The sequence below is a fragment of the Clarias gariepinus genome, chromosome 21, assembly GCF_024256425.1.
Source record: "Clarias gariepinus isolate MV-2021 ecotype Netherlands chromosome 21, CGAR_prim_01v2, whole genome shotgun sequence".
Classification (NCBI taxonomy): Eukaryota; Metazoa; Chordata; class Actinopteri; order Siluriformes; family Clariidae; genus Clarias; species Clarias gariepinus.
The window spans coordinates 28,757,501-28,778,669 of NC_071120.1; the positions used below are offsets into that span (position 1 = coordinate 28,757,501).

General features: G+C 42.9%; 1 protein-coding gene across 6 annotated transcripts in view; it reads left to right on the forward strand.

The window, feature by feature from the left end:
• The window catches only part of fbrsl1 (fibrosin-like 1), a 239,238-nt gene that overhangs the window by 213,116 nt on the left and 4,953 nt on the right, over positions 1-21,169 (forward strand). For 4 of the 6 annotated variants that reach the window (XM_053480609.1, XM_053480611.1, XM_053480615.1 and 1 more), the window contains 9 exons: positions 6,176-6,533; positions 7,657-7,895; positions 12,059-12,306; positions 16,733-16,783; positions 17,540-17,635; positions 17,988-18,059; positions 18,651-18,680; positions 18,855-18,926; positions 19,463-19,595. In XM_053480609.1, the coding sequence (XP_053336584.1) occupies positions 6,176-6,533; positions 7,657-7,895; positions 12,059-12,306; positions 16,733-16,783; positions 17,540-17,635; positions 17,988-18,059; positions 18,651-18,680; positions 18,855-18,926; positions 19,463-19,595 (1,299 nt within the window). Of the gene's footprint in view, positions 1-6,175; positions 6,534-7,656; positions 7,896-11,723; positions 11,885-12,058; positions 12,307-16,732; positions 16,784-17,539; positions 17,636-17,987; positions 18,060-18,650; positions 18,681-18,854; positions 18,927-19,462; positions 19,596-21,169 lie in introns of all 6 variants that reach the window. The other 2 variants (XM_053480614.1, XM_053480612.1) reach the window with 2 other exon arrangements.

The following is a 21,169-nucleotide window of genomic DNA, read 5'->3' on the forward strand; positions in this document are numbered from 1 at the left end:
CGGGTGGAGAGACGAGCTGGAGAGGCTGAGCGGAGCTCTCAGGCATAATGTCAATGTTTCACAGGAAATTGGCTCAGGGATTCAACCGCGCGTGTGTGTGTGTGTGTGTGTGTGTGTGTGATGAGCATTACTGGAGCAAGAGATTGCCTTCATTATTTTTCAGATTTAAAAATATATTTTATCGGAAACTTCTCAAAATCCTGTCGGTTCACCTCAGGTTAGCCAGTTAGCTAGCATTAGTATATAAACAAGCTAAACGTTCTTTGCTACAATGTGAAATCCTGCCAGGAAACGATTCGTTTTAGCATCGGACAAACAATCTATAATATAATTAATATTTATAAATCTGACTTAAAAATCCTGTCAGGTTACTCAGATTAGCCTGTTAGCTAGCATTAGTAGAAATCAGCACTGTTTTTAATATGATTTTAAATCCTGTCAGTTACGTTCAGATTAGCCTGTTAGCTAGCATTAGTATGTAAACGTTGTAAAACTTTGCAATGATTTTAAATAAATAAAAAAATTATTCTGTAAGAGATTTTCAGGCTGTTGTATTTTAGCACATTATCAGTTAAATATTGCTAACATTTCGAGAGTATGACTTAAAAATCCTGTCATTTAAATAATTTAAAATCTTGTTCAGCTTAGCTTAGGTTAGCTTAGGCTAGCAAGGTCTCACTGTTATTGTAAAAGTTTAGACATTTATGAATATTTTTAAATCCTTTATAGAAATACTGCCAGATTAGATTTTTCTTAGCCAGTTAGCGAGTATAAGCAGGAAAGATTATAAATATTTAAGAATAATCTAGCTGAATGTAAACATGTACACTTCTCAGCTGTTAAAACAATTTAAACATTTATGAATATGAGATGCTACGAGCGAGGAGTTTAAACTAGCTAGTTAGCTAAACGATTAGCAGCTACAACGGCGTGTAATTGCTGAACACTTTGGCATAGTGTGAGGGGAGTGTAATAGTTAGTGCACTAGATAGTGCATCAGGGCTAATAGAACAAGACCTATGACCATGCTAATACAGCTAATGCAGTTAATACAAGATGCTATAGCTTTGATAAAGTGCGTGTAAGGGTGTGCTGCTATGCTGTTCTAAGGCTGGGGCTAGAATAAATTTAGCTCATTAACTTTTAATAGTTGGTTTCCACTTGAACATCTCTCGTAAGCTAACCTTACCATAACGTAAAGAATAGGAAAAAAATGAATTTGGCTAATTTCATTTTAACCTGCAGTTTTATAAGATGCAACTTTTAATTTTTAGCCGCGTAACTTTTCCCTAAACGGTCATGCTAATCTGTAACACTCCAAGCGCTAACTCTTCGCATGGCGTCGTCCAGGGTTGTGATTTATAGCTGAATGTTTTTGCTTCATGCTCCGTTGACTCATAAAGGTGTAAAAGTCCTGTACAGACGCTGCCTCACCTCCGCATTTGTCTCCGCTTATCGTCCAAAAGGCGTGTAAGGACAGAGCGGGGATCAGACGATTAAACTCAATGGCGATTAACCTCCGGCTAATCAGTCTCCTTAACCGGTTTTAGATACAGCGTGTTACCTGAGATCTAATCTTGAAATGTGACAGATTTCTGAGGAATGCTTTTAAGCGGAAATGAACCATCAGTGTGCTAAACCGCAACACGGACCTTCACTGAGAGCTTTATATCAGATCGGATTGGATCAGATGCAGGTTTAACAGCTTTTAGCACAAAAATGTAAAATGATGCAGGTTATGAGGAAGTCTCTGCATGAGAATTTATAATAATTGGACACGTGAGGCGTGGCATGAGTTTGTGTCCCAAACCGCACTCCCGTCTGCTCCATCCCGTACAGGTAAAAGTGCAGTTCATTTTCACGGTTCAAGACAGATTCACCATCAACAAATACAGGAGGCTTTCCCTCGCAGCTCACAGGATCTTCATCTGCACCATGGAGCTGCTTCTACAAATAAATCGGTTCATATCCCACATGATAAATGACGTCCCATGTGTGTATCCTTGTTTAACATGTGCCTGAGACGTGTCATGTGTCAAGTCGAAGTGGTGCGTGCGTGTGTGTGTGGGAGAAAACTCTGGAAGGAATCCGATCCTCCTGAAAACATTCCCGCTGCGTCGTCACACTGCTGCACCTCAATGGCCGTAAACTGACGGTTTGACAGGTGAAAGAAAAGCCGTCCGTATCGCCGTTACACAGGAAACCTCAGAGAGCGAAGAAAAACAGAAGGGTTCTTTCAGCCCCTCGTCATGCCACTTGCTCCTGTGAATGATCTCCATTCATGCGTCTCTCTCAGGGCTGAAAGATGGCATTATATCCACTTACACTCACGCAGGTCTGCACTCGGAGCTGTGCCATGTCACACCACCTTCCACTGACAGCCAGCACTGCCGGGACACGCCCACTGCTCACTACCTACCACCCACTGCTTACTGAGCACTGCCCACCGCTCACTGCCCACTCCACACACTGCTCACTGCCCACCCCCATACACACTACTCACTCCCAACCCCTTCTACCCACAGCCCCCCCCCCACTCACTGCCCACCCCCTCTACTCACTGCCCACCCTTCTACTGACTGCCCACCTCCACCACTCACTGCCCACCCCCTCTACTCACTGCCCACCCTTCTACTGACTGCCCACCTCCATCACACACTGCCCACCCCTTCTACTCACTGCCCACCCCCTCTACTCACTGCCCACCCCCTCTACTCACTGCCCACCCTTCTACTGACTGCCCACCCCCACCGCTCACTGCCCACCCCCTCTACTCACTGCCCACCCTTCTACTGACTGCCCACCCCACCACTCACTGCCCACCCCCACCACTCACTGCCCACCCTCTCTACTCACTGCCTACTGCCCACTGTTTGCTAAGCACTGCCCACTATTCACTCCCCACTACTTACTACTCATGGCCTACTGTCATCCACTGCTTGCTGCCCCTTAACCACACCCCCTCCTCCCCCCCCCCCCCCCCCGCTCACTGCCCACCACCCACTACCCACCCTCTGCCCACCCCCAGCCCACTGGGACCGCCTCCTATCCTGTATCTTTGAACATTTAAACTCAGTGGTTTAGGCTGAATTTTAATTCTCATGCTCAATTATTATTATAATTCTTATTATTATAATGAATTATTAAATTAACTGGTTAGCAAGTAAGTTATTTCACTAGCGATCCGGCCTGACTCTTGTCAGCATTATTATTGGCACCCCTGTGTATGATCCAGTCAGCTGGCTGATGTTAATACACTGTGTTACTGTCTAATGTTATATATTAGTGTTATTAAATGTTATAACCCTGCTTAGTCACCCTTTCATCCAAGTGGACTACAGAAAGCATCTCTCTCTCTCTCTCTCTCTTTCTCTCTCTCTCTCTCTCTCTCTCTCTCTCGCCCCCTCCTCTCTTTTCCCCCTGAAGCTTGTAAATCTGGTTGAAAGCTGTCCTGCTGTGTAGCAGAAAGCCTTTTGTGGAGTGTGTGAGGGCTTTCTGTAGCCGGATAAAGCCGACACGCCGAGACGGAGACAAATCCTGCTGAGACACAAAAGCTGTCGGAGAAAAAGAGAGAACAGGAGAACGGAGCGTTTCCTGAATTTTCTCTGCTACGTTCCTGCGTGTAAATCAGACGCTGTTTTTTTCATCATGTGATGTTTGTGTGTGTGTGTGTGTGTGTGTGTGTGTGTGTGTGTGAGAGAGTTGGTCAGAGAGGCACGCAGCGGCACTGACGTGAGCGGGATGCAGAAGCGCGGACAGTAACGATCAGGGTTTGAGTGTAAAGCGTTGTTCTGACAGTAACACACCTCCACAGGTGACCTTTAATAAAGTGTCGTGAAGGTTGTTTTAGAAGCTCGGCGGGTTCTCCTCGCTCTCCAGGCGCAACGCTAACACTGCTTCATCACAGCTGCGATTTGGGACACGGCCCACAGCATCACTGCAAGGCATTGTGTTTCTGGAGGAGTGGGTACTGTGGTCACGTGTGTGTGTGTGTGTGTGTGTGGAGGTTATTAGAACAGACAGCGGCTGTCTGCACTCGTCTGCGTAACTGCAGCTCTGCGTTTCTCTCCCTAATCGATTCAGACACGCGCGGCCCACCGCTAATTAACGCTCAGGCTGAAATGATGAGCTCGGCAGCGGGACGGTGTGTGTGAGGTGTGTGTGAGGTGTGTGTGAGGGCCAAACCGCCTTCAAACTCATAATCCCAAGCTGACTGCAGAGGTCAAAGGTCACATTCCAGGGGTTACATGCACTGACCATGACAAGTCTAAATAAAATATTCAAAGCGTCCATAGAGCAGAGCACAGGGAGCTGTAACTCACTCTGTCTGTGTGTGTGTGTCTGTGTGTGTGTGAAGGATGTGTCCAGATGTTGCTGATGTCTGTGAGGTCTGAGTTAAGGTCAGAGGTCACACACGCAGTGAGGTGAGAATGACAGAGACACGGGGAGCGGAACAGAACGGAACCATTACGGTTATTTGTTGGGTTTGTGTATGTGTGTGTCCCTAACGTGTGTGTGTGTGTGTGTGTGTGTGTGGAGCGGGTGTGGGGGTGTTGGCGGGGTGGAGCACAGATGCCAGCGGTCCCTGTGGGGGCATCAGACTCGTCTCGCAGCGTGACCTTTGACCCCTCCAGAGATTTAAGCAGTCTTAGGAAGCACTTGTTTTTGTTGCAGCATCCTGAGGGAGCGATTACACACTGACTGCTGAGTGCACTTTCAACTCGCCTCTGTGTGTGTGTGTGTGTGTGTGTGTGTGTGTGTGTGTGTGTCACTGTCCTCTCACCGTCATTATCCTCTATTAGATTCATCATTAAGAGCTCAGAAACACACACGTCCATCAGCTGTTTCCACGGTAACGTGATCAGGGGGCGGCGACATTCACAGTGCCGTCTCCCACAGCACAGTCTCACACACACACACACACACACACACACACACATATGTACACAGACACCCACACATACACACACACTCAACCAGAACCAACAAACAACAGGCATATTACACACACACATAATATCAATATACACTGCACACACACACACACACACACACACACATACATTAAACACTGCATACACCACACAAGCTCCACACACACACATTACACACACACACACATACACATTACACACTGCATGCACTACATAAGCTCCACACACACACATTACACACACACACACACACATACACATTACACACTGCATACACTACACAAGCTCCACACACACACACACACACACACACTGTACACACACTGTATGTAAGAGGTTCATGGCTGTAATCAGGTGATATGAAGGGACTCGGTGAATCAGTCTGAGTGAATCAGTCTGAGTGAATCAGTTTGAGTGAATCATTTGAGTGAATCAGTCAGAGCTAATTAGAGCTGAGCGTGTTTTACCGCGCGCACAATCACCCGTGAAATCCTTGTTTTCATTCTGCTGTCACCAGACATCACTCTCTTCCTTTCCACACGGCTCTCATTCAGCTCCGTCTCTCTCTCTCTCTCTCTCTCTCTCTCTCTCTCTGATGAAACACGTCATCTTACATAAATCATCCATCTGTTTACAAATAACATTACGCTGTGTCTTGCTAACCAAAATATCTAAGCTAGCTATTCATTCAGCTAACATTCGCACACAGTGCTGCTTTGACTTGAGGCTTAGCGCTGTTAAACTCGCCGTATCGCACACTGCTGATGTTTGGGTTGCTAGTTTGTTGTAGCAAGCGTGAATGGGCGGGGATTAACGGGGCTGCAGATCATGTGACCCAAAAACCTTTTTCTTATAATGTTGAAATGATTAGCTGGCACAATGTTACATCAAAGTGTGTTGTGTGTTAATGTTAGAGTATAGCACACTCGCTGTTAACTGTTTTAGTGCAACTGTCAAGTGTAAGTGCTAACCAGAGCCCGGAGTTTTTCTGTGGTTTCCATGGTAACAACCAGATGCTTCACACTACATATATAAACGTATACAGCTCTTACACAGAGAACTGTTTTTTTTTTTTTTTTAAAGCAAGTTAGTGTGTGTCCAGGTTCAGGACCCTGAAAAGACCCCATATTGCCTACATAGGGATCCTACGTCCCAGTCCAGCACGCTGGTACTGGTGACTGTATTTAACTGTCCACACAGGTGTGTAAACCGTCCTCTTACACTCTCGTCTCTCTCCTCAGCTGTGACGTCGCATGAGAGCTTCGAGTCGAAGATCTGCGGCTCGCCTAAGATCTCGGGCCTTCAGCGCAGCCAGGAACAGAGCACGGTTGTCTCATTTGCCCCACCCACATCGAGTCCCGCCCCTACGGGCAGCCCCATCCCCGCTGCTACGGCAACGCCTAAATCTCCTCCCCCGGTCATCATCAAGAAGGAATCGACGCCGACTTCTAACCCTGACCCCGCCCCCCACTTTATAAGGAACCAGTCAGAGCTACAGGATCACAAAATCACGCCCCCGAGCCACCACAGCCAACCAATCATCAGTCACCACCATCCACCCGCCCCCAATCACCTGACGTACGGTCTCCACGACATCAGGTGCTGGATTATTCTATACCCTAAATATACATCTCGTTTTATTCTTATACATGAACTCATTTGTAGTATATTTTTTGTAATAAAACTTTTTTTGTGTGTAAAGCTTTAAAACTAGCAACACAGATACTTTCCGTACTGTTTATACCAGCATTCTTAGCTAGCTTATCTGGTTGTCATGACAACTGAGTTTATCCTTAAGTAAGTTTTTCACATTTATATCGCGCGGCTGGGAATCCTTATTTCTGATTGGCTGATGGATATGAGTCATGCTCTATAATGTAGATCCAGTAAAAGAAAAAGTAAAAAATTACACTCCAATTAGCAACCGTTTGAATCTCAGCTCGCTACCTGCGCGGCGGATGAACAGCCTGCCTTTACACATGATGGAGTTATAAAGTTGTAACAGCAACACCGCGGAGAAACGTGTTAATTAAATCCCATGTAAGGGCGTAACCATAGCAACAGGGCTTTGTTTAACGCTAGCTGATTGATATTCAGGGAGTCGGAGAGGTGAAGGGAAAGCCGGTGAGTGGCTGTTTTAAGACTTGTGTGCGATTCAGCGGCGTGTTGAATCGACACTCACACGTCTAATTACTCTTCTGTTCGCTAATCGCAAATGAAAATAACAATTAGCATAAAAGAAGACTTCGTTTAAAGGCTAAGTGAGGAGAGTGGAGTGGTAATGCCTTAGGCTCACTGCATTAGCATTAACATTAACATTAACAAACAGCTCGTTAGCGATGTTAACAAGATAATTAGCACTCGCATTCCCTCATTTTTTTTTTTTTTTTTTGGGGGGGGGGGGGGGGGTTGTTTTAATTTGAACTCTGTAATGAACTCTGTAATTAAACACGACTAAGAACAAGTCCTTAAAATGAATTAATGACTGGCGGTTACCTAGCCAAGCCAGTGTAAAGTCTAATTTATGCTAATTTATGCTGAATATTATTTGTAGTCTTGGGTGAAATACCTGTAATTAAAAAAATTGTAAGGAATACACCAGGAAGTGTTTGTTTATAAAGTTTACTTGTTTTTAATGATTTTTTTTTTGTGTGTTTAAGAATTAAAATGTAACGTCTCACTATCAATAACTTCTTGTTTTTCTCCTTTTTTTGTTTTTCAGCAACAGCCCCTCGTCACTGCCCCCAAAACACCCCCTCCCCCCCTCCCCCGCTCCCCCCCTCCCTCTCTCCATCGCCGCGCTGTCGTCTCCCCACTACCCCCTGCGCTCCTCCTCCCATTTATCCCCCTTATCACGCCATCCGGCCATGTTTGCCCCCCCAGCTGCCCTCCCCCCTCCTCCTGCTTTACCCACCAACAGCCTGGTGGTCCCTGGACACCCAGCCGCCACGCCCTACCCAGGTAAGAGCACCTACACTACCACCACCACCACCACCAACCCCTCCACCTGTACATGTAGAGCTCAGCGTTTAGGGAGACACGTGAAACCCTGTAGGAGTGAAGATCTAGATCTCTAGCTTCAGTTCCTGAATCTGGACGGTCAGTTTTGAAGCAGAAATTTTGTGAGATAATTAAAATGACAGATTACTCACTGCCGTTCTAGATTCCTTGTTCTGGTTCCAGAATGGTCATCATGACATCACCAGGCACTGGGATTAAACCATAAACTCCACTTCTGCTGCTGAAACCTCAGAACTCATCATCCTCAGAGTTCTAGACTAAACTCCACTTCTAGAAGTTCTAGACTAAACTCCACTTCTTTGATTCTAGAAGCTTCTAGACCCTGGTTCTTGTAATTAAGAAAACAGAACTCAAACATGACCTCACTCAAAAAAGCATGTTTTATTATCATTAACGCTCTAGAATTATGATCTAGAGTTCTGATACATCTGATAATGATTCTATTTTAAATGTATTTATTTATTTATTAGCCTTATTGTAGACTACAATCCTAATTGGGGTTCTAGAATTAAATTCTGTATCATATGAATATCAGGGTTTGTACATAAAGATCACCGGGAGGTTCTAGAGCGGGGCTCGGTGTCACATTATCGAGGATTAGAATTAAATAACCATCATTCTAGAACTCTCCTTAGGGTTCAGGAAAGGGAACTCTGTGTCACTGTGACATCATCAGGATTCTCGTTGTTAAAGACAAAAGTCATTATAATATAATAATATGTATCGTGTGATGGAAAGACGACTTTAGTTGTAATGTAAATGAAAGTGAAAGTAGAGCCGGTACGCACTAGCTAAAGGAGTGAGGATGACAGTCTGAGGGTGTGTTAACGCGGTGTAACGAGTTCCACGTGTCTGGAGGATGAAAAACAAGTGGCCACTTCTGTTTCAGTCCCGCGTTTGAGACGAGCGAAGCTTTAACGCTTATCTCCAAAAAGCCGAGCGCCTCGTTCCATCCCTGAGTGATGAAAACACTAATTAATGTTAATGAAACCTAATCAGTCTGAGAGGTAAAGCAGCAGATGTTCAAATTAGAGTGTTTACAAACCCTGACACAGGAAGCGCTCCCTCGCATCGTCATGCTCTCCGTCTGCGTTTAAGTCTAAACCCAGACGCCGGAGTTTGTGTGGATAATCAGATCCGAGCGCTCGAGTCAGGATGAACGTTTCCCACGCTAGTGCGGCTAGCGGCCCCGCCCTGAACACGCCCAGAAAATCTGCATAATGGAGACATAGTCACATTAGATTCTACATGATATATTTAACACAACATTGTGCTTTTAAAAAAGATCTGCGCTGTCTAACACTCAGAAAAACATGAAATAAACAATACATTTTTATTCTAAACGCAATATTACATTTGTGGGAAGTTATTACAATTTTTAAAGTTGGTGATTTTCACCTTTCACAAACAACTAATCCCTGCGAGTGTAACAGCGGTTTATTGCGCTTGTGGGATTATCACATTAAAAGCTGCAGATTTGTGTTATTACGTGAGCGTGTACGTTATAGGGTGGTTTTCCTGCAGCACATCTCAAACTAAGGATTTTTTTTTTATTAATGTCTAAAATCCTTTATAATTAATATAATATTTAAACTTTAAAACTAAAAACTAGCTGTTTTCACTTACCTGTTCATTACTTACTGAGTACTTTGTTAGTAGAGATGGGGAAAATATCATTTGAATCGCTATTGTTATTGTGCAGATTTATGTAATGCCACACTGACCTCAAAATCAATTTTAAATGACTTATTAGATTTATAATAGAGACGCACCAGTCGATCAACCAGTGACCGGTCGATCAGCCAGTGACCGGAATTTGCTGGCTTTCAGTTTGATCAAACACCCTCACAACTTCGGAGATGTTGGAGGCAATAATTTGTTGTGGTTTCTTTATAATCCTACAGGCGGCGCTCTCTGAAATATTTTCATCCTGTGTGTAGGAGTGAATTATTTGCCAAGTCTGTTTAGAAATGATAACGGGCATCAGAGATACGCACTGATCAGTAACAATGTTAAATGTTTAAATGTTTTATAGTTTTTTTAAAGTAAGTTTGTAGTGTTTAAATGCTACAAACCTTTGAACAAACTAATGTTATAAGAAACAGGCTAGATTTAATTCTCTACTTGGGAAGCTGGTGAATAAACGCCAGATATAAAGATTTTTTAACAACTTTAGGAAAAAAAATGTTATCCAATCAGGGTATTTATAAAATCTTTATAATGACAGATTCACAATATCAGTCGGATTGTCACCGCGGTATGGTGATGATATCGTATCGGGACTTTCATTCCTGTTTGTTATTCACAGCTGTTCTTCTTTAAAAAGATAGAGGGCGCTGTACAGAACACGTTGCGGTTATTGGAATTGGGATTGTTGTATATTTTCTATATAATTTCTCCTAAATTTAACAGCCACATGTGGCGCTGTAGCTCTCCTAAACAAACCTGTCATAAATGGCTACTGTACGTGTCTATGGTGCGAGGTTAAACTCCTGTCTGTTACAGCTACAGAAATCTCACTCGACATACAGACTCGTACCTGACGCGCATTCTCCTTTTAGCGGTCCGTTTTGCAGTAAGATTCAGTGTTATCAAGAAACACACGCTTTAAACAATGACTCAAGACATGTTGGGTTTTTTTTCAGTTTTTTACTCTGACTAATCCCAATTCTAAACAAACCTTACAAATAATTTGCCCGTACCACACAGGACGCTGTACCTTGTGAATACTTTAGCGTGCACCTGCAGGATTATAGAGGAACATTTAACCGCTTCAGGTGCAAACATATACAGTATAAATGTAAAATTCATTTTAAAAAAAAATTTTGTTTAATTGCCTGGTTTATTTAAGAATAAATTAATTAAATATTTTTGTTTAAAAGAAAATAGGACTTTCTTGTTTGAGTAATAATAAATAAGTGATGAAATGAAATCACAAACAAAAGGAAATCTATATTACACTGTTTTATACAAACATTTTCCATGATAATGTGCGAGACATTTTTTGAACATATAATTATGTTCATTTTATATATATTTAATATAGCTGAGGTTTGAGGAAGCAATACGGTTATGGTTTATGGTTAAAGGTGAGTAAATATTATTAATTCTGGTGTTAAGTATAAACCACACATACAGCTTACAAGGTTTATGGAGACCGACATAATTCACACTATAATAATAATTATTATAATAATAATGCTCCGTATTACACACTTGATGACGTTAAAGGTGTCGTTTGGCCAAAACTGAGACGTCCACACTGTTCCTGTTATTTCCGATGCTAATATAGCTAACGTGTTTCGGGAGCTAACAGCCACCAGTTTATCAGAGTCTCGTGTCTCGGTGACTTCACGCTGCGCAAATGATTTTCCAGCCACATCACTACATGACTTTAAATATTAAGCCACACCTCTACTTGAAACAGCTGCTTTAGCTGGTGTGAGGTGTCGCTAAACTCTGTGCCGCTTTCACTTTGCGTTCCCATCTCGCATCGCTCTAGTCGCTGTGGGCGTTGTGAGTGCTGTCCGTTGCTATGGTTACCTAAATTATGGTGCTAAATTAAAAGCTCTGAGATGTGCCTGTGGCATCCAGGTCCATTGTCTCCTGCTAAACTGGTGGCTCTTAGCTTCAACTGCGTGTTAGCAAAATTAGCCACGCCGTGTGTAACGGGAACTCGGGGTACGTTTGGTTCCTGGCTGAGCTACTCCTTTAATAAGGCGTGTGTGTTTTCTGCTGAGGTGACTCTCGGTTCTCTCTTGTCTTCAGATACCAGCCTGTTGATATCATTCAACCAACCAATCATGTATTGCCAGCCTCATTCGGGGATTCTGATTGGCACATTGTCACATGCAACACTTTTACCTCGACCAATGAGCCCTCACGTAGAAAACCCTCACAGCTTGAATTGGAGAAACAGAGAAAGCCAGGTGACTATCCTCTTTCTCTTCTTTTTCCCGCCGTTTGGTTAAACTCACTGGCCGTCCGTGCTTTTTTTTTTCTTTTTTTGTCTTCCTTCCCCTCTTCTATTTGTTTTTTTTTTTTCTTTTCTTTTTTTCTTTTTGTTTTTTTCCCCTCTTTCCGCTCTCCTTCTTTCTTCTCAGAGCATCATGACCTCCTCCGGCAGGAGCTGAACAACCGCTTCCTGGTTCAGAGTTCCGAGCGGGGTCGGGGTTCGGCTCCGGGGGCGACCGGCTCTCCGTTGTCCCAAATGTCGCTCCTGAGGGCGGAGTTTCACCAACACCAGCACATGCACCAGCATCAGCACACGCATCAGCACACCTTCACGCCTTTTCCCGCGATCATTGGGCCACCCACTGCACCGCCCATGGTGCGTACCGCAGCCAGAAATGTGAGGATAAGTAACGAAAAAGCGACCAGATCAGAACGACTTCCCTGCCCTTCACCACCACACGCTCTGGGGTCCACATATCTCCCTAATCCCTGTTCCCTACACCCTACTCCGTATTCCCATCTCACGTCCTACGTAGCACACTGACCCAAAGAAGAAAAACTGTACATCCATAGAAACATCAGTCCACTGTGGGCGTGTCCCAAACCACACAACGTTCACTTGTCACTTTATAGGGCATAAACATTAGGACGTGTCCCAAACCGCACACATGACATTAACATTAGCCAGGAATCAGAAATTAAAATACAAAACATAATAATACAAGTTAATAAGGTATTTGCGTGCTAACGCCATATTTACGACCACTTGTGGTTCATGCAGATGGTCAGACGTGGGTTATTGCTTTCGTGTGACTCTAATCGTGATTTTTTTGTTTTGTTTTTTTGCAGTTTCCTGTTCAAAATTGGTGGTGACCTCACTGTTGATGAAAGTCATGATATTAGCCAGTTATTTTGATAAAAGCTAATCGCTTCCATGTGCTGAGAGGCCATTAGGAGCAAAACGCCAACAACTAGCGATCAAAAACCTTCACTTAAACCCCTAAGGCATTGCATACCTCACTAAGTGTGTGTGTGTGTGTGTGTGTGTGTGTGTGTGTGTGTGTGTTTACTCTTAGAGGGAAAAATAGGGCATGATTCACTGTATATACATTTTGGCTACCATGAGCTAACATGCTAAGAATCATGACAGCATTTATATTTCATGTTCATGACCCATCTGGTCTTTATTGCTAATGCTAAAAAGCTAACATTTCTTTAGAATTCTTAATCACACTGCTAGTAAAATTCCACATTTTCACAGTGCTAATGCTTGCTAGGAAACTTGCTACCATGGCCATATTCACACGTTCATTCATTTTCTTGACAGTGTTAGCCAGCTACATAACAAGTTCATCTAAAAGAATCTTTTAACTTGTATCTTCTGAAAAAAAAAAGGATTGGTTAATAGTGCTAGATTGGTGAGACGTGCTAGCCTGTTGGTTGTACCTAACTGTAGACGATGAGCTAACTTAAGCTAAACTGACAGAATTTCTAAGGTATTTTGACTTGTATCTATAAATGTTTGTAATTTTCTCTTTTATCTTTAGCTAGCTGGCTTTTACTCGCTACTGACAGGATTTCCAAAATATTTTTACTCATTTTAAAAAACATTCACAACCATTATGGCTAACACTAGCCAGTTAATATAAGGAAGCTGTTTTTTTGAGATTTTAATTGTTTATCATTTTGTGAGCTAACCTGACAGGATTTTTTTTTCCTCATGTTCAGGATAGTTCGTCATTTTCACAGTTATTTGTAGCTAGCTAGCTAACGGAAGTTAAGTTGACAGGATTTTTTAAAGTTGTATGTTAATTTACTACCATGCTAAACTAGCCTTTATTTGTTAATAGTGCTAACTAACTTGCTAAGATATGCAAGCCTGTTGGGTTTTTATAATTTTTGTTTATAAATGTACCTAACTGTAGCCTGCTTGCTAACATAAGCTAAGGAATTTCTCTGAGGCATTTTTACTTGTGTATATATAAATGTTCATAGTTTTTACTTTGAACTTAAGCTAGCTGGCTAATACAAGCTACCTTGACAGGATTTCTGAGAGGATTAAATCAGGCCTACAATAATTAGCTAGATCTTTAGCTAGTACAAGCTAACTTAAGAGGATTTCTAAGAGGATTTTTGCTCATACTTATAAACGTTCACAAACATTAAGGCTAACACTAGCTACCTAATATATGCTATCTGTTTTATAATTTTGTACGGTCATCTGACAGGATTTCTGAGAGGTAATATTTCCTCATATTCATAAATGTTCATCATTTCTACTGCTAATTTCTAGCTAGGCTAACTAATATAAGCTAAGCTGAAAGAATTGTTAAGTTGCATTGCTAAATGGTGAGGTACTACAATGCTAAACTAGCTTTCTTGCTAATATAAGCTAAACTAAAGGAATTTCCTGAGAGGATTTATTAATTAAACCTCATCATAAACACCACCACAAACATCTGGGGACACGTCTCTACCCACACACACACACACACACACACACACACACACACACCTGTGCAGGACTTTTACAAGCGCCTGACTCTGACCAGTCCGCTCGGGCTGTGTTCTAAATTAACTCTCTTTCCCTCCGCAGTGGCCGCTCGCTAATCTTCCCTTCTTTTTTACAGAGCTGGTGCTGGTGTTTTGATTTTCTCCCCAGCGGAAACAGCAGCCGGCTCCCTCCCTCCGGCTAATCGCTTTAATTAATGAAGTGTGTGCGTGTGTGTTTGTGTGTGTGCGTGTGTGTGTGTGTGTGGTTACGACTCGCTCGAGCAGCTGGCATTCCACACGGAAACATGGAATACTCTTAATTGTTAAACGATGAAATATGGCGTCTTAATTAAAGCCTTAATTAGTGCAGATGAGGTGTAGTGGGTCAGACAGTGTGTAACACACACACACACACACACACAGTCTTGTTGAAATGTTTATTAAGAGTTGTGTGTGCATTTCTTCTGTTTATCTTTCCTTTGTTCTTTTATATCTGCCTGTTGCTCTCTCCATTTAGTTTTGGCGGAATTTATCTTTATATTTTTTTGTTCACTCTCTACACTCTCTCCCACTTTCCCTCTTTATTCCCTCCATCACTCGTTCTGTCTTTCTCTCTTGTTGTCTCATTTATTGTCTCCTAATTGTTTTTTTTTTCTTTTTACTTTTTTCTTTTTTTTTTATCTGTCTTTCTGTCCCTTTCTCTTTCTCACATTTGGGTTAATGGAGCAGAACTGGACTTATATGTCCTTTATGCACATGTGTGTGTGTGTGTGTGTGTATGTGTGTGTATGTGTGTGTGTGTGTGTGGCAGAGAGAGAGAGAGAGAGAGTTAAGGGATATAAAGCGTTCTTTGTCTCACAATTCTAAAACACACACAGGTCTGATTCAGACTTGGGCTGTATCCCAAACGCAGTGTGTGGTTTAAATACACGTGCGTTAGGGCGGTCAGGAAATGAATGACCTACAGTATGTTTAATTAACAGTTAGCATGTTAGGTAAGCACGAGAGAACGCAGAGACGCTAAATAGGTGTGACGTCCAACTCGCTGTTCCACATAACACAGCTTTACACTTTATAATTTTTCATTTATAAGTAGCAGTGCATTATGGGTATCACACACACACACACACACACACACACACACATTTCATGGCAGTCTGAAGATGACTGAGACTCACAAGGGCCACAAAAAGACATCAGGATTTGGGACAGTTTGAAATGTCTGAGGTTCTGGTCTCATAAAATCTAACTATGGTGTGAGGAACTGTGGCATTTGGGACGAGGCCAAGACTTAACTGAGAACACTAAGTAGAGCCATAATAACGGCTGGCGTTCTGGTCAGAACATCAATCATGTAAAGCTTTTTTCTAAAAGCTTAAACACTAGCAGGATTAGTGTTAAGTGTTTGGAACAGAGCCCTAAAACAATCTAGAGGTAAATTCTGTAGCATTAGATTTGGGACAGAGCCGAAAGAGGAATGCCCTTCCTGTATGCGTGTTACTCTGAAATAAGTTATTGTGTCTGAAACAGAGCTTGAGAAGTCTTCCTGAACTAGGCTTCATAACTTCACTTTAACTAGTGAAGAGTGTGTGGTGCAGGATCTAAAAATTGACAACAAACAATAAATAGGTTCTAGATCTAGTTTTCGAGATGGAGCCCTAAGTGCTAATAAAATCTCTGAGCAATTGGGACAGAACCCCAAAACGGCTCCTGTTCTAGTTGTAGTGAAAAAAGTTCTGAATGTTCTAGCAATAAGAGCACTAGCCAGCCATGAAGAATTGGATTTGGGACACAGCCTTAAAATAGGCAGCTTTCTAGCATGAACATCCTCAAGTTTAGTTTAATAAAAACAGTGCAGTGATTTCAGTTAGAAGCTCAGGTGTGAGGTCATGAAGAAAAAGGCACCACGTGACTGCTTTTGGGACGGAGCTCCTGAGGCTTTGTAGCGCGGTGGTCTCACTCTCGACCCTGCTCTCAGGACGCCGGCGTTATTCCCGAGTGTTTTTCCAGCGGAGCGTCACTACGTTTGATCCGCACTGATTGTACGCGAGCGGCGTTATCTGTGTGTTCTTTGTCTCTGTTTGATGTGGCGCCGGCCGGCTGCTTTGCTGTGTAATTGTGTAATTGTTTGAATGAGCGAGTGAAACTCGTTTGCTAAGCGCGGTCTGGTTCTGGTTGCGCTGCGTAAACACTCCACTTCCTCCTCGCTGCCCGTACGCAGCTCTTTCATCTCCTGGTTGGTCACACATGCTTTCCATTTAAACACCATTTGGAGCGCTGATGTTTTTTATTTCTCTCTCTCTCTCTCTCTCTCTCTCTCTCTCTTACAGTTTGACAAGTACGCTCCAAAGCTGGACAATCCCTTCTTGAGGCAGTCGAGTGTAAGTGTGAAAGCCAGAGGATCAGAGCTTCACAGATTAAGGATTACGCAGCAGAACTGATCTGTAGAGAAAGCCGCAGCACCGTCAGAGCTTTTATTTACCACCGTGTCTCTGTCCAACAGGACGGGATTAGGTTCTGCAGATCTTAAGGGATTTAGAATTAAGGAAATAAATAATTCTTAAATGATTTCATTTTTAAATAACAAGAAAACCTTTTCAGAACATTTTGAGACAATGGAATCATTGTGGGGAAGAAATATTTCCGCAAGACAATGTGATCTTACAGGAGATAACAAAATGTTTTAAGAAAGCACTTTTACAAAAGTCATAGAATAAAATGTTGAAGTTTTTAGTATCATCATTTTTAATTAATTTATTTATTTATTTTTATTGGATTTAGTTATTTTTTTTATACAAAATTTTAAAAATCTTGTCCAACAGACTGCAGAGGCCGATGTATATATATAGTTACATCACAAACTCAGTTAACATGATCCAGCTAACTAACACACACTTGGGAGTTAACAGCTAGTTTACTAAGTGTGTGTAATACACAGTGTAACGTTGTGACTAACACACATACACACTTCATATCATTTATTATAAATTTCACTGGATTATAATCATCATTGTAGCCCTATAACTGTCAGCATTTTTATAGGAACACTACTGTGTGTGTGTGTGTGTGTGTGTGTGTGTTGTAGTGTTGTCAGACGGTGGTTGTTTTTTAATTCTGTGTGTGTTTGTGTTGTGTAGTTTTTCTCCTCGTATCCTCCAGCGATGCCGGGGATGCCTCCCCTCCTCCCTCACCCCGGTCCCTTCAGCTCCCTACAAGGAGCCTTTCAACCAAAGGTCAGGAACTGAAGCCCCGCCTCCAGCTGTTATTATTACCATCATAATTATTTTATTTATTTCAAGTTATTATGGACAGTTTAATTAGGGTTGTTTTTTTTATAGAGTATCAAATCTCGAAATAAGATGTCTGGATTTAGCCGTTTAGCTTGTACTATGCCAAGTTGCTAACTTCTGTAACAGGTTAGCTATGTTAGTCATGTGATAAGTAAATTTTGGATAAAGTTTACTAACAGTTATCTATCTGAACATTTAACATATTTGCATGTAGATGTTTAAATATTTTTGAAAACATTATAAATAGTTAATATATTTTAAAAACTCTTCTTATAGTGTTTTATTGTTTTTTTAGGCCTCAAACCCCATTGATGTAGCAGCGAGACCAGGAGCAGTTCCTCACACTCTCCTACAGAAAGATCCACGGGTTAGCCAATCAGAACACACCTCACTGCTCTCAGCCAATCAGAACACACCTCGCTGTTCTCAGCCAATCAGAACACACCTCGCTGCTCTCAGCCAATCAGAACACACCTCGCTGCTCTCAGCCAATCAGAACACACCTCACTGTTCTCAGCCAATCAGAACACACCTCACTGCTCTCAGCCAATCAGAACACACCTCACTGTTCTCAGCCAATCAGAACACACCTCACTGCTCTCAGCCAATCAGAACACACCTCACTGCTCTCAGCCAATCAGAACACACCTCACTGCTCTCAGCCAATCAGAACACACCTCGCTGCTCTCAGCCAATCAGAACACACCTCACTGCTCTCAGCCAATCAGAACACACCTCACTGTTCTCAGCCAATCAGAACACACCTCACTGCTTTCAGCCAATCAGAACACACCTCACTGTTCTGAGCTAATCAGAACACACCTCACTGTTCTCAGCCAATCAGAACACACCTCACTGCTCTCAGCCAATCAGAACACACCTCACTGTTCTCAGCCAATCAGAACACACCATATTGTTATCTGACATTTTGACTGACATTTGTGTTTGTTTTCTGCAGCTATCCGATCCGTTCAGGACCTCAGTGAGAGTACGTGTCCAGTTTATTGCGACTTGATATTATAATAATGTATAATTAATATAAAGCTATAATTAGTGTAATTAGTGTCCATCTGTAAAATGAGCAGTGTGTGTAATAAAGGTTGTGACTCTGTAGTTTAACTGTGTGTGTGTGTGTGTGTGTGTGTGTGTGTGTGTGTTATAGAAACCGGGTAAATGGTGTGCAGTTCATGTACAGATCGCCTGGCAGATCTACCACCATCAACAGAAGATAAAGGTAATAAACACACACACATATACGATCTGTTTACAGTTACACACATCTCATTACACTAAAAATGACTATTTCTCATGAACAAATCATATTAATCCACTGACGTGACCCTCATTAGCATGCTAACTCCACCCACCAGAGTGATGCTTATCACACTTACCCCACCCACTAACCTGATCATCATTATTTGCTAACCCCACCCACTAGAGTGACATTTTTATAACATTAACTCCACCCTCTTCATCACCCTAACCACGCCCACCACACAGACCCTCTTCATCACCCTAACCCCGCCCACCACACAGACCCTCTTCATCACCCTAACCACGCCCACCACACAGACCCTCTTCATCACCCTAACTCCGCCCACCACACGGACCCTCTTCATCACCCTAACCCCGCCCACCACACGGACCCTCTTCATCACCCTAACCCCGCCCACCACAGTGACAGACATGTCAGAGGTGTGTGAGATGTATTAGTATTTGTTGTAGACTCGACGCACTGACGCGTGGGTTATTTTCTCCACTGTGGTGCAGCAGATGCAGTTGGATCCTCATAAACTGGATATAACTGGTAAACTGGACTTGTTCAGCAGACCTCCAGCTCCGGGTGTGTTCCCCGGGTTCCCCTACCCTCAAGACCTCGCCAGACCTCTCTTCCCATCTACAGGTGTGTCTGGCTGCTTTCAACGAGTACATGCATAAAAACATCACATTCGTTTCAACGACGGTATCCAGTGATGCGTACGCATCAGAACGTCTAGAGTTACCCTGAAACACACACACACAAACACACACACACAAACACACACACACAAACACACACAATGACATCACCAACTAATCGATCATAGAACCTATTGCTGGTGACTATGTTGATTATTTTCTCACCCGTACTGTGACGTCATTGCTTGGGCGGCGGTTTGGAAAAGCGAACTCTTAGTGATGGACTGAGAGATTTTTTTTTTTTTTTGCGTGAACCCAGCTCCGTTTTTTAATCTGCTGATATTTCGACCCTGTTTAAATTCCTCCCTCCACTACAGAGTCCACATTATTCACACCATCACCGTGTTTCCTCACTAATAAATCCGAATCTCGAGTCTCGTCTCGTTGTTGTGCCCCGCCGGCGAGGTGATTTGTGTGTTGTTATCTCCAACGTCACCACGTGAATATAAATGTCTCCACCTGAGCTAATTGACGGCGAGTCCTTGGTTGAAGGGCGACGGGAATCCGAGTGGCCTTTAACACGCAATTATCCGCTATTGTGTCCCAAAACAAGCCTGTAATTGCCTCTTTCATTAATGAATCACGCACCCGGCTCACGGTGCAGACGAGGGGCCGCCCCTTTCTCCGCTACTCTAATGAGACGTGTCGACTTCGCAAAGTCAGTTGGTCGACTCCACGCACGTGTCTGTCTCACTGATGAGCCCCACAGACGTGTCATTAATGAGTCCTCACGTCTGGCTCGCTGTTTCCCTCTGACACAAACACAACGCTGCTTTTTAAGCAACTTCACATCTCTCATTCATGACAGCTAGCACACCGTTACCATGGCAACGGCTTCTGGAGACCGATTAGCATAAACCTGAATGTTAATCAGAATGCATGTTTTTGTAAGACACGATAAAAAAACAAACCTGTCTCACATTCCTGGAGAAATTTATGCAGGTCAGGACAATGGGTGGGGAGACAGAGAAGAGAGAGACACAACACAGAGAGAGAGACACACAAAATTGAAAGAGAGTGAGATAGGGCAGTACCAGGACAGAGAGACAAAGGGGTATTGGAGACAAGTGAAAGAGAGAGATGAGATAGATACAGGAGGAGAGAGACACAAGTTGAAGAAAATGGGAAGAGAGAGAGAAGATACAGGAGGATGCAGAGAGACATGTTGAAAAAGAGACAGTGGGGAGAGTAAGACAGAAAATGAAGACTATAATAGTGAGAGAAACATGAGGAAAAGAGAGATAAGGAGAGCAGGAGCGAAAGAGTGAGAGAGTGAGACACATGGGAGAGGAAGCCAAGAAGAAAGAGAGACCAGGGAGATACAGGAGGAGAGAGACAAGTCATGGGAGCACAATGTGACCTACAGTAAGGGGACGGAGGGAGAGAGAGAGAGAGACAGGACAAGAGAGCAAATGTTATGAGAGTTATAGTTGGAGGCGGGGTTGTGGGGCGGAGTTAAATACAGGTGTTAGACCCTTTATCGTTATGAAAAGAATTGAAGCTTTATTTTAAGGTTTA